This window comes from Platalea leucorodia, assembly GCF_965183815.1.
Source record: "Platalea leucorodia genome assembly, chromosome: 16".
Classification (NCBI taxonomy): Eukaryota; Metazoa; Chordata; class Aves; order Pelecaniformes; family Threskiornithidae; genus Platalea; species Platalea leucorodia.
Genome location: NC_138838.1, coordinates 9,677,401 through 9,690,110, shown reverse-complemented (window position 1 = coordinate 9,690,110; position 12,710 = coordinate 9,677,401). Strand labels below are relative to the sequence as shown.

At 37.5% G+C, this 12,710-nt stretch overlaps 1 protein-coding gene across 12 annotated transcripts in view; it reads right to left on the bottom strand.

The window, feature by feature from the left end:
• The window catches only part of USP32 (ubiquitin specific peptidase 32), a gene marked incomplete at its 5' end in the record, with an annotated part of 116,948 nt that overhangs the window by 44,342 nt on the left and 59,896 nt on the right, over positions 1-12,710 (bottom strand). For all 12 annotated transcript variants that reach the window (XM_082328393.1, XM_082328397.1, XM_082328402.1 and 9 more), the window contains 3 exons: positions 1,923-2,082; positions 5,363-5,481; positions 6,078-6,183. In XM_082328393.1, the coding sequence (XP_082184519.1) occupies positions 1,923-2,082; positions 5,363-5,481; positions 6,078-6,183 (385 nt within the window). The remainder of the gene's footprint in view (positions 1-1,922; positions 2,083-5,362; positions 5,482-6,077; positions 6,184-12,710) is intronic.

Sequence of the window (12,710 nt, the reverse complement as noted above, 5' to 3'; positions counted from 1 at the left end):
ACTTTCCGCAAAAAGCACAGTAAAAATTGTTCCAAAAAAGTTTCAATTTCAAAGCATGAAAAAAATCAAAGTAAGCTCTCAGGTAACATCCAAGAGGCCTGGGGTAAAGCTTTTGTGCTGGTTTTGGCTGGGGTAGAGTTAACTTTCTTCACAGTAGCTGGTATGGGGCCATGATTTGGATTTGTGCTGAAAACAGTGCTGGTAACACAGGGATGCTCTAGCTCCTGCTGAGCAGGGCTTACGCAGAGCCAAGGCCTTTTCTGCCTCCCACCCGCCCCACCGGCGAGCAGGCTGGGGGGCACAAGAGGCTGGGAGGGGACACGGCTGGGACAGCTGACCCCAGCTGCCCAAAGGGCTGTCCCACACCACTCCGCGTCACGCTCAGCACAGAAAGCTGGGGGAAGGAGGAGGAAGGGGGGGAACATTGGGAGCAATGGCGTTTGTCTTCCCAAGTCACCGTTACACGTGATGGAGCCCTGCTTTCCTGGGGATGGCTGAGCACCTGCCTGCCCAGGGGAAGCGGTGAATGAATTCCTTGTTTTGCTTTGCTTGCATGTGTGACTTTTGCTTTTCCTTTTAAACTGTCTTTATCTCAACCCATGAGTTTTCTCACTTTTACTCTTCTGATTCTCTCCCCCATCCCACCGGGAGGAGTGAGCGAGTGCCTGGTGCTTGGCTGCTGGCTGGGGTTAAACCACAGTTAGGGCAAAGGAGACTTGACAAGGTTGGAGGCATGGCAGAACTCAATTTGAAACAGCTTGAGAGATTTTTTTTTTTTTCCCAGAGCTGAAGTCTAGCAAATTCAAAGAGGGTTTGGGTTTTTTGGGGTTTTGTTTGTTTGTTTGTTTTTTCCTTTCTTTTTTAGCATACCTCTTTCTCTACCTTGTCTACTAGATCTCAGAGCATTTAGTGGTCTTCTGTAACCTCAATGTCTACTGCAGTCTCTCATGTAATGCAAATAAATTACCTGTCTATAAACTTCTAATTTTATTATGCATTTTCATTGCAGATGGTCAGAACAGAATTTTAATGCTCATATTTAAAACAAAGAGAAAAAGCTGTATGTTGCTTTATTCAAGTAACCCACACATTAAAGAGATTAAGTGCCATGCTCACACCGACAAAGAAAATCTGTGAGGGTACACAAAACACAACCAGATTGCTCAAATCCCTGACATCTCAATAGCAAACACCCTTCTCCTAGGGACACCAGAGTCCCTTAGATGCTTTACTGTAATGTATCCTTACATTATACTTGCACATCAAGTATAATTTACCAGTATTTTGTTTTTACATTTAATTTGAAAAACAGCTGCTCTTTCTTTTACATTAATATAGACATAAGGAAGCGTTTGTTCTTTGGAGATTATTCCTAAATGTAAATCCTGAGGAGGCTTCTCCTTGGTTAATTTAGTTCCCTGACTACATCACACGCCACGAATATTATTTATTTCACTGCAGAAAGCAAATTAAGAGGTAATACTTATTTTTGAAATGAGCATTATTTTCAGAACTGTCTCAATAGCTTCACAATCTGAAAGACCAACTATAAAACCGGTATTAATGTCAAGTCACTTTAGATAAATGTATTTGTCAAAGAGAAGATATTTTCTTTTTTATTTTTTTTTAAATTTGCTTGGTAACAAACTTCTATTATAAGAAGTGTTGTAATCTCAGTATTGTTATCTCTTAAAAATAATGACCCACTGTGCCCTTGTACATAACAAGGTTTTACATGTCACAGCACAAAAAGCAAAGAACAAATTAGCACAGAGAAGAAATTTATCTCACTGAACAGAACTGCACGTATCTCATCAGAGTAGTGAGATTTAATGAACAACTACAGCAAGGCAACAGTTTATGTCTGTGAACTCTGAAACAGTTTTAAAAAATGCGCATAATAACAAGCATCATCTACTTACAGTGCGTGACTCCAGCCAGGGTTTGATAGAAGGTAGGGGTATCACTATCATCGGTGAGTGTCACATACACACCTCCAGACAGCAGCCAACGAGAAAACGTGAACGCATCTTTGTTGTGCAGTAGCCAAACCCTGAACTTCTCATAGTTTACCTTTTCACCCTGTAAGAAAAATAAGAAAATGTAAGCTGTTTTTCTCTGCTTTCTCAGTACCGGTAAACAGGAACCATCCAGCTGTACGAACAAGAATTGGGACAATCTCCTAAAAAAATATGTACTAAAATAACTTTTGTCTTTGGAGCTATGCCTGTTTTTTTCATTTCATTCTGAAATACAGCACAGAGAGGGAAATCAGACTCCTCAGCTCTCTCTGCATTTCCACCACCTACTCAATGTGGCCTTTGGAAAGTCAATTTACTCTGAACCTCAGGTTAAGGGGATTAGAAGAAAAATGGTTACTTACAACTCAAAATAACAGAGGTTATTTTTTAATTTAAATTTATTATGGTAGATAAAAGCTCTTATGTGCCAAATAACAGGTGCTATAAAATCATAAACATTCTGTTATATCTGCGTAAGTATACAAACACTTAACATAGAAAAATTAGATTTGTGAATAACTAATAGTATGATTAATCACTGCAGTAGCATGTCATTTTTTTGCCTCTGTTGACCAAAACTCACTTTGGAGCACACATGTAAACATGGCATTCACTCTGTCTCCTAACTCAGTCTCTCTTGCTGGATGTCTCATGGAACTGCTTGTTCAGGAATACATAAAAAATATAGATTCAGAGTTTAAATGCTGGAGATGCTGTTTAAACCATTTAGTTGAATGGTTTCCAAGCTGCGGCCATGAAACCACAGGGATCAGCAGACTAATTTCTGCAGGACCTACAAAACTAACTAAAATAAAAGCAAACCTGTTATCAGTAGACAAAATCATTATATGGAGATCCTAATCTCCACGGGAAATAAACAGGGTCTGTGAAGTGAAAGAGGTTTCAAGTCACTGATTATTTAAACTTCCCTAATATGACAGACCATTAAACCTCACTGAACGACACCTCTACAGAATCCAACGATTTGCATTTGGCAACAGATTACCTGCAACTGCCAACTGCAGAAAATTGAAAATACACTGCTTCCTTTGCCAGGTTGCTCAAATGGTTAATCACCGTCACTGCTTCATTTGCTTCATATTCCGATTGTAATGGATTATTTCAGGTTCCAGATACTCATTCTTTTTATGCCTCTTTTTCCTAGACTAAAGCGTTACATTTTTCTCCAACAAATACATGCAGAAACACCCCAATACTTACAGCTACTGTCATAGACTGCCACATGGTTATAATTCACGGAAGTCAACATGCTACATTGCTGTTCCATCACCAGTTTAATCTGTATATATCCACACTACTGACTGACAGCATGGTCCTAACCTTCCTCTTACCAACACTGTTTCTGATCCTTCATCCCTTCTTTTTTGTGACAGCAATCACATTAGTGCAGTCATGTGGCAAAACAGATCTAGCTGAAAAAGAACCTACAGGATTAGGAGCTACAGAAAAGGGGTTTACTTCTCAGCCAGATCAGTTTCCCAATCCAGTTCATCAAGGAATCGTATAAATACTGGAGCCAGCACAAAGGTAGGAGAAAGAATGACAGTCAGGAAAAGGGTAACTCAACAACGTGGACTTTACAGGATTTAGCCCGTTATGGAACCACTTGCTTAAGCAAAAAAACCTCTACTGCCAAATTAACAGAGAAGAAAAAAGCAGCCCACATTTTTTTTCTTAATTTCTCTAACAGTTTGGATCAGAGACAAGATTATTTTCTTACCACCTGTTCCACTCTACTTTCCCTCTACTTTTTTCACTGCTTTCTGTAAATGCAGCAAGAGCTGTGCCACGTTTCACTAAGACTCTGCATTGTTCCAGCTGATTAGAGGAAGGACAAGGAAGAAGAGGGACAGGAAAGCTTTGGACAGAGGGGGGAAAAGGCATTTGAATCCAGTAATGTTTACAGCTGAGCCGTGATGGAACTTCAGCAACTAGAGCAATCACTGAGTTTGTTTCCTGTATTTCAGAAACAAGAGTGAGGAAAACTCAGATATATTTTAAAGCTCATATTTCTAGATGAGTACATGCAATAATTCCGACGGAAAGAATAGAAGTACCTACAAACATCATCCTTGAAAGCATAAACTCATCCACCATACGGCAGAAAGGAAGGCCCACAGCAGGAACATTAAACTTTCTCACTCTCCAGCAATGACCTAGTATGATTAACAGGCCAGTAAATCCTGCTGAGTGGGTTATTACACTATTTTTATTTTAAAAGAAAAATCAATATACAGCATTTTCTTGAACAGGAAAATGGTATAAAGCCAGATTGATACTTCTCTTCCTGCAAGTCTTCATAAAGTATTTCTGGATTTCTTGGACAGTGTGCAATTAACTTTTAGGGTATAATTCATCACAGCATATTGATGGGAAATTATAAATAGGAAATACGAAAGTGGGTCAGCTCTAGAAACTGGACTGCAGTATACATAGGATTTATGATTCCAGCCAAGAATGAAGAATGTAATCATTGCCTACAAAGCCAACATGATACCACTGCCGCATTAAAGGAGTCTGCCTCAGCCAACGCCCTAACCAAAGTTATCTTCAATACAGTACAATAAAATTTAAGGTAATTAAGTAATCTGATATTCACAAATAAAGCTTCTAGTCAATCAGTTTTTCAGTGGAATGTATAATGACAACTAGATTTTGCTGATCTATAGTCCTCTGATAATAAATGAAGCAACCAAAGCACAAAAACCTGACAATTCATCAGGATCACTAGTGCCAAAGAAGTATCCGAATATTTAAAAGTAACAGTGGTCTGTTTTAGAGGAGGACTTCAGCAAGCTTCATAAAGATTACATCTCTTAAACAACCTAAAGGATAAATAAATGTTGTAGCACAGTGAGACAGAAGTAATTCTATAAAACTATTATTTTTAAGCAACCACTGCTGGCAGGCATTTTTAAATCCAGGATGCAGATTTTCTTTCCCCTCTCGGATCTGTGTTGTAGATTTCTTCCTCAATTGCAATAAAATGTCCACAGTAATGAATAACATTCCACTAGCAATATTAGTATTTAAATCTACTTGATAACATGATTACCCTTGGGAAATTATATCCTTCAAACGAGCACAGTATGTAAAGCAGCATGGAGAATGCCTACATTTATATACCGAGCTGCTATTTACATCAATACAAATTACATGCAATATTACAACATAAAAAAACTACAAGCTTTTACCCAATTTAAACAAGGTCAATTTGTTCCCATACATGGACGAGCATGTATATGTCAGAGAAAAACAAACTACTCAATGTAATTCTCACTTTTTTGTAAATGCAATAGGATAAAACCTGTATGAAATACCTCAGAGAAACATTTCTTGAGTGACTCTGGGACTTTCCCATCAACCACATGCAGCATCTTCTCCATCTCGTCACGGACAACATAACTCCCAGATTCATTAGAAAAGAGACTGAAAATGTCTGAGGAAGTAGAGATATGTTTAAGCAACTACAGTAGTTACATTTTTCAAACATTAAGTTTACAACTGGCTGAGAATGCCAAAAGCTGTGCAACAACTAAAGGACTATAAAATTAGATTGATTCAATTTCAATATAGTTCAGCAAGGTTCAGGTCAAGAAGTATCTCCTTTTTCTTTTACCATTGTCCACTAATCAAAAGGCAAATAAATACTATCAAGTCAGATTAACAAGGAAGACAAAACAACAGAAGTCAGTAGGCAGATGCTTTCATTTGTTTTGAAAAATATCAATGCCGGCTTCCTTCCTCTGCCCACATACAATGATCAACAATCTTTCTTTCAATCCCAACATTTACATTCATAATGACTTATCAAATATTTAATTTTGGTGAGTATAGAAAACTAAAATGCACTGAATTTCAAAATATACAGCTAAAAATGTCTAAAAAAATACTATCTTTATTGGCAAATGTATGCCCTGGTTACATATAAAAATAGGGACTTAGTACAACCCAGTTTATGTTTGCTTTACATAAGTGTATTTTACACTCACTATCCACAATCCTGTTGGTACTGTTGTAAGTTATATTACTTACATTTTGCTTTCTCTTCCTCTCTGCCTCTTGTAAGTAGAACTAATCCGACTATCAAGTTATTGAAGTGCAGCCCTTTGGATATTCCTCCAAATGAACAGTAGATAACCTAGAAGAACAAAACAAAGAAGTTAACCAAAGCTAACAGGGAGAACAGAGATGTCAGACCTAAAAGCAACAACCTATACTGAGGCGCCATCTTACGTGGTTTTTAGGCTAGCCACCTCACATTCAGCTAAACACACTTCTAATATTAATTCTGTTACACTTCTGTAGCTCTTCCAATACCTATAAGATAGCCTTTCCAGGGTCTTTTATTTAGTGAAACGCAGGCAGTTTTCATAAACAGCAATATAAAAAAAATTGTTAGAATCCTCCGATGAAGACAGCTTCTTGCTTGCTCACTGGTACCATTTCCCCAGGTTTCCTTATCAAGGTACTGAAGATGAAATCTCCTCCAGACTAGGCTTTGACAGTCTCAAAGCCACCAACAGGTTGTTGGAGCATCAAGTGTTTCACCAATCACAGGAGATGCACTTCCAGTAAGCCATCAAAAACTACTGGTTTGAAAAGATGTGACACACAATAAAAAAACCCCTTCCATCAACTATATCTTAACTATCTTAATACTGCAACTGTTGCTAGAATGACCATTCCAGTTTAGTACTCACTCTAACAACAGTATTTAAATCTTTCTTCCAATAAGAAGCAATAGAAATCAAGACTTCTATTGAGAAGTTACTCGAAGATCCACAGAGCAGCCACCAGGAACAACGCAGTCAGTGGAAGGGCTGGAGCATTTACCTTCCACATGAGAGGTCTGTACACTGCAGCTTAACTTACCCAACAGCATCTTAACAGTGATTCAGCACTGATACATGAGATAGGCACTCAGTCAGTCATTTTAGGACAAACAGCAACTACTTTTAGTAAACAAGAATTACCAACTCACTTATTGCAATATATGACTTCACATTGCCTCTAATACTACAGAGCACAAATTAAAATAGGTATGCTGTACTGCTCTTCAAACATGGACTCCTCCTGTTATCCCACATCTATTCCTACAAGCACCAGTACTTTATCAGTATCACAAGACAGAAATCTGCATTAAGTATTAGAATTTAAAGCAGTCAGGACTTATAAATTAGTCTTACATAGAAGAATTATTTCAGTGTCTGTCTTTTAATTTTATTTTCTTATAGGTATCACACTGACCATCTAACCATAAAGAGAAAGTATTAAGTCTACCTGATGGGGTACTATTACTGTGAAAGACCAGAGCAAAGTGATTTCTCACTGATCATGCTTTGGATAGCAGACTTATTTGCTGAACTTGTTTTTAAATACAACTTTTTCAGAGGGAAAGATAAAGGAACAGAGATCAATTTCTATTAAGTGTTGTGCACATTTTAAATACTATTTTCTTTGCTTGCATCTGAATTACATTCTAAATAAACAATATTAAAACCAGGATGGGTACACACAGGTCTGTACTCCTTTTTCATTTTTCTCCAGTAAAGCCTTGAGTATATTCTTTATATGAGAATTCAGCCAAATAGCAATAGCAGACTTCAGAGGTCAGCAGAGCTTCAGAATTATTGTGGACAGATTCACTATTTCATGTATTACCCACAGAGTGAATCATTAGTAAACCGTGGGATGAAACCCACAGATCTTAACTGCAACACCTGTATCCCTTCCCCCTGCCTTTTGTTTGTTTTTAAACATATGAACTACAACCAGACACAATTCTAAACAGCAAAAGCAACGTTTTTTACTTTTTTTGACCTCCTAAGCTCTGTTTGTTTGGGTTTTTTTTCCCTTTGAAACTACAAATGCTTGCATAATGAATTTTAGCCTTTTTTGCAAGCCTACCAAAGAAGCCATGACACCTTGGGGCCCACAGACAAAAATCCACCAATCTACAGAATTAAAACACTTTTAAATTTTTTAAAACTTCCACCGTAACCATCAGGAAACATTTACACTCACAGATGATTAGAAAACAACAGTGAGAGATGGTATGTGCAATTGGAGTGACACTTGTCTTCTAGACTATCAGCAGTTCTGGAAAAAATGCATGTTACTAACATTATCTTAAGTGTGTGACATCCTGTGAATCTACCCAACAAGTTACAGTTTTAAACACATCAAAACAATCCACTTTTAAACCATCATAAAACAAAATCACTACAGGGTGTACAAATTCTCCTATTAATTAAGACTTCAGTTTTGAAGTATAGAAGTTGTTACAGCACAAAATCTACCACTGTATGACGACCTCCCACAAACAGCAGAATTAGGATCATAAACCTACTAGATGCATCCAGTGAACACTCTAGTATAATAAATTTATCTTTGAAAAAACACAGGAATAATTCTAAACTGGATTTTAAAACATAAATCAAAACTACATTGAAGTAGGATTAGAATTTTGCCTGTCTCTCTGCAGACACATACTGCCTACAGTTAATTATTTATTTTTAAAGTACTTTCCATCTTCTGCCTGTCTTACTGCTGTAGTTTCATTGCTGGTGTAAACCAGGGCTAGCCGTTCCCCTGCCCCCAACAACTCATTCCCGCTCCCACTCCACTTCCTACACCTATGCCAAAACAAGCACCCATGTAGCAGGACTATGAATGAAATCAGGGAACCAACTTGGAGTGGAATTAACCATTTTTCTTACCAGGTTTCACTAATGCAGCTTAAAGTGGGTGACCTCAGAGTGAGAATAAGCAGCCAGGATTAAGCTGACTGTGAAACTGGTACAAAATAACTACATAAATGACATTTCAAATATTACAAAAGAACTTCTACATACTACCGTAACCACGTAGGACATTCTGTGTAATCACATGCGGTCTCCTACCAGTCGTGACTGACTCCGTCAAAGGAGTCAGACGGCACAACATTACAATGACGTGTAATAAGGAGGAAACCAATTTTCAACAGGCTGAAATCCCTCTGCAAAATGTGAGTGCCATGTCTCCCAAAACAAGACTGAAAACAGTTAGCATCTCACTGACACAGGTCTATATGCCAGGAAATTGTTTACCCAAGAACTGACAGCCATCAATATTTGTTACTCTAACTGTAAGCTAAGAAATCAGTAAAGCACTTCGGAAGAATTTGCACCTGTTACACTGATAAAGCAAAATATAACAAAACTTGTTGCCAAAAGGTTTATCTACCTTAAAACAAATAAAAAACAAAACAAACACTGGAAACAGACACGAGAGAAAATAAAATCGTCCTGCATTGTTAAAGAGAACAGCTTTTGAGGCCATCTGCTGACCACTATTTTTTATTAATAAAAGAAAATTTAGCTTCCTTAGTAGTTTAATCACTTACAATAATGTTTCATAATAAATTAGTTGTAAAACACAAAGTGACAGTAATCTGACACTTTTCAGAGACATTTGTGAGTAAAGATGGAAACAAACTGACAGCAGTTAGAAGAAACTGCTGTAAACAGGTGCAATAAGATCACTGTGAGGCTCTGGACCTGTAGTTTTTCCCATTAAAAAAAAAAAAAAGGCAGAAGAAATCAGCTGAAAATTCCCAAAGAATATATTACGTGCCTACTAACTCCCACATCTGCAGAGGCTGGCATATGTCTCCTTTGATTCTCTTGAGGATAATGGTGTGGGGCTCAAAAAATGAGCTTCAGAAATGTCTAATGACAAAGCTCAGATAGATCTGTGTTTCCTCAGGTACCTCAGCCTAAATGAGTTGGGATTCTACAGGAGGTTCACAAGGTTAAGTGGAACAAGAAGGAAGTTACTGGAACCAAAATCCCCCTTTCTATCCCCTCCTCCCCCTCCAGTAACAGCAATTGCAGTGCTGCAGCCAGAATCCTCAAGCACCAGTGAAGGGTGGGAGAGCTGAATACCCGAGCCATGGGAATGAGTCACTGCCCTTACTATCTCAGGTGTGGCTTCCATCTCAAGTGAAAATTAAGCCAGGACTGGGAGTGACTAAACAAAACCAGCCATGGGCCTGTCAAGGGCACTGGACAGATCTGGCTAAGCCACATAGTGCTGGAGTGGCAAAAAGAAGAAAAGGAAAGACCTAAGACGGACCAGCTTCGCTAGCGGTACAGCAGCAACTGCCCTTTATGCTTTGTGTACAACAAGGTGTGGAAAACCTACCACTGTTGCCTTTCCAGCAACAGGAACCAAACCAGCGGAATTAATTTGCAGGATGTGTTCTAGACCACCTCCAAAGCAGTAGTGGGCAACAAGGTAGTAAAAAATTCTCATTTTTGTTCGTCTCTCTACTATCACAGTTATTAACAGACATCACGCTGAAGCAGACAGATTCCCTGAAGACACTTACCTCAATATAGTTCTGTGCGTTACCTGCGGTAAATCCTCTCCTTGTCCACCCACCAAGCTATCGCTTTCATTGCTATCCACTTAGGACTATTAAAAGATGTCTGAAGGCAAGTAAATGTAAATGAGGCTGATAACATAGAAGGATCTAATTCTACAAAAAACATTATGTAGAACCTGCAGTTTCATTCTACTATACGACACAGCGCTACCTAAATACATCAACTTCCCACGGGGTGCTCAGCTCATCCTCTTCTATTACTAAAGTTTAATCCATTTACCAATGCTTGAAGGGCTAAATTATTAAAACTAAATTTGTGCTCTATTTGGACACAATGATTGTATACGCTTCATCGACAATGTCATGGCAGAGATTTGAACTCCACACTTTCTACGTCTAATCATTCTGGTTTCACAAGATGCCTTCAAGGCTACACAGCATATATAAGCAATTTACCTTTATATTACATTGGAATCATTACTTTTTTGAAAATATGCAATTAGCTCTGCTGAACACTATAGTTTAAGCCTTAATATAACTATTTTTTATCAAAAAAACCCATGAAGAGCACAAAAAAGAATTCTTACATTTCAGATTAACAGGACTTCCAAGACAAAATATATATATATACATATATATGAATAAACAAATGAGAAATCACTGGTTTTCTTTCACAAATTTTAATAAAATATGATCTTTTCTTTACACTAGATTCTCCATCACTCAAATTTAACTTTTCTGTGCTTTGAGACTTTTAAGAACAGCTATTTTATAAGTTACCTCAAATAAAGCTGTTTCCTCTCTTCATCCATCTGAAAGCATATTTCTAATTCACACCCATTTCTGAGTTTTTCCACTCACTTCTGTTGAACTTTGTACATCTCAGTTATGATAACTATTGAATGCCAAATATTACATGTATATATTATTTCAACATAACACATTGACTGTTCATGATATAAACACAGAAAAGGAATTCTATGGATAATGTCCAATGTATTAGTATTTAATATATGTAATTACAACCATCAGCAGCTGGCATTACTTTGAGTTTAGCTGCTTAATCATTCTTTGGGAAGAGTTTATAAACACTGAATAGTTATATAACAATATATAACAGAGATTAGTTTGCATTTCTAAGGAAGGAGCGCCACAATTTTTCACATTAATGTGCTATTTGCAAAACTTCTTCTAATAAGATGCACCATCAAAATATGATGCAATTTTGTATTTTCCAAAATTACTTAATACTGTTGCAGCTTTACTTAAAATAGCCACACCCAGACAGTATCATGGCAATTTACATTTCAGAATGTAAAATTTAGTATAATTATATGGTACATAGTCATATTTTTTTATAAAATTTAAGTCTGACATGTTATGTTTCATGGATAACTGAAGAGTATAACAATATGGTTCCTCTTCTGTTCAAAAAAAGTCGCAGTCTATAGAAACAGTTCCCTGGCTTCTTTCCTGATTTTATCCTTATGACCCCTCTTCTCCCTCTCCCCGAGCAGTCTGTGTTCTTCTTCTTTTGGCAGTCCCCTCAACATGTCCTTCATGTCTCTGGTAGCATCATCCCTCTTCTCTTTGCATTGTGTGGACTGCAGCTTGTTAACCAATTAGTCACATTTGGCGAAAAAGATGCACTGACACTTAACTACTTACTAAGTATCACAGAACGCTGTGTATAAACCATCTCACAATCATAATATATGTATGTATATATAAAAGGTATAATCTCATTAGTCATTGAAATGACTGCACGGGCTGAAGTTAGGAGTTCCTTTCTCAACATTCTTCCCCTCCTCAGTCTAAAACACAAAGCTACCAAAAATGCTTGCTTCAAATATTATCAGCATCCCATCCTTCCACCTCCTCTGAACACTACTTTTTCTATCAAGGTACCCACAACTGCATACAGTAATTGCATTATTACCTTAGATTTAAAAGTAAATGCTGTGTTCATACTTCCCACCACTTGACGAGCTTTCCTGCAGTTAAAACAACGCAGACACAGCACATCTCTTGATTTCATTTTATTAATATCTTCAACTTCATTTTTCCAAGAGATCCTTTCAGAACATTACCATCCTGACCATTTAAAAAATGTTTCGTGTGCACGACAATCATGCAAATTGTTTGACCAAAGTTCCACTGGTTTCAGATCTGTGTTATGACCCTGCTCTAAAACTCTGTGTTTTTAATGTAATGAATTCCTGAAGGCCTATCACTACTCAGATATGAAAAACTATTATTCAAAACACGCAGAGAAGACAGTCCAGCAATCTGAGGCT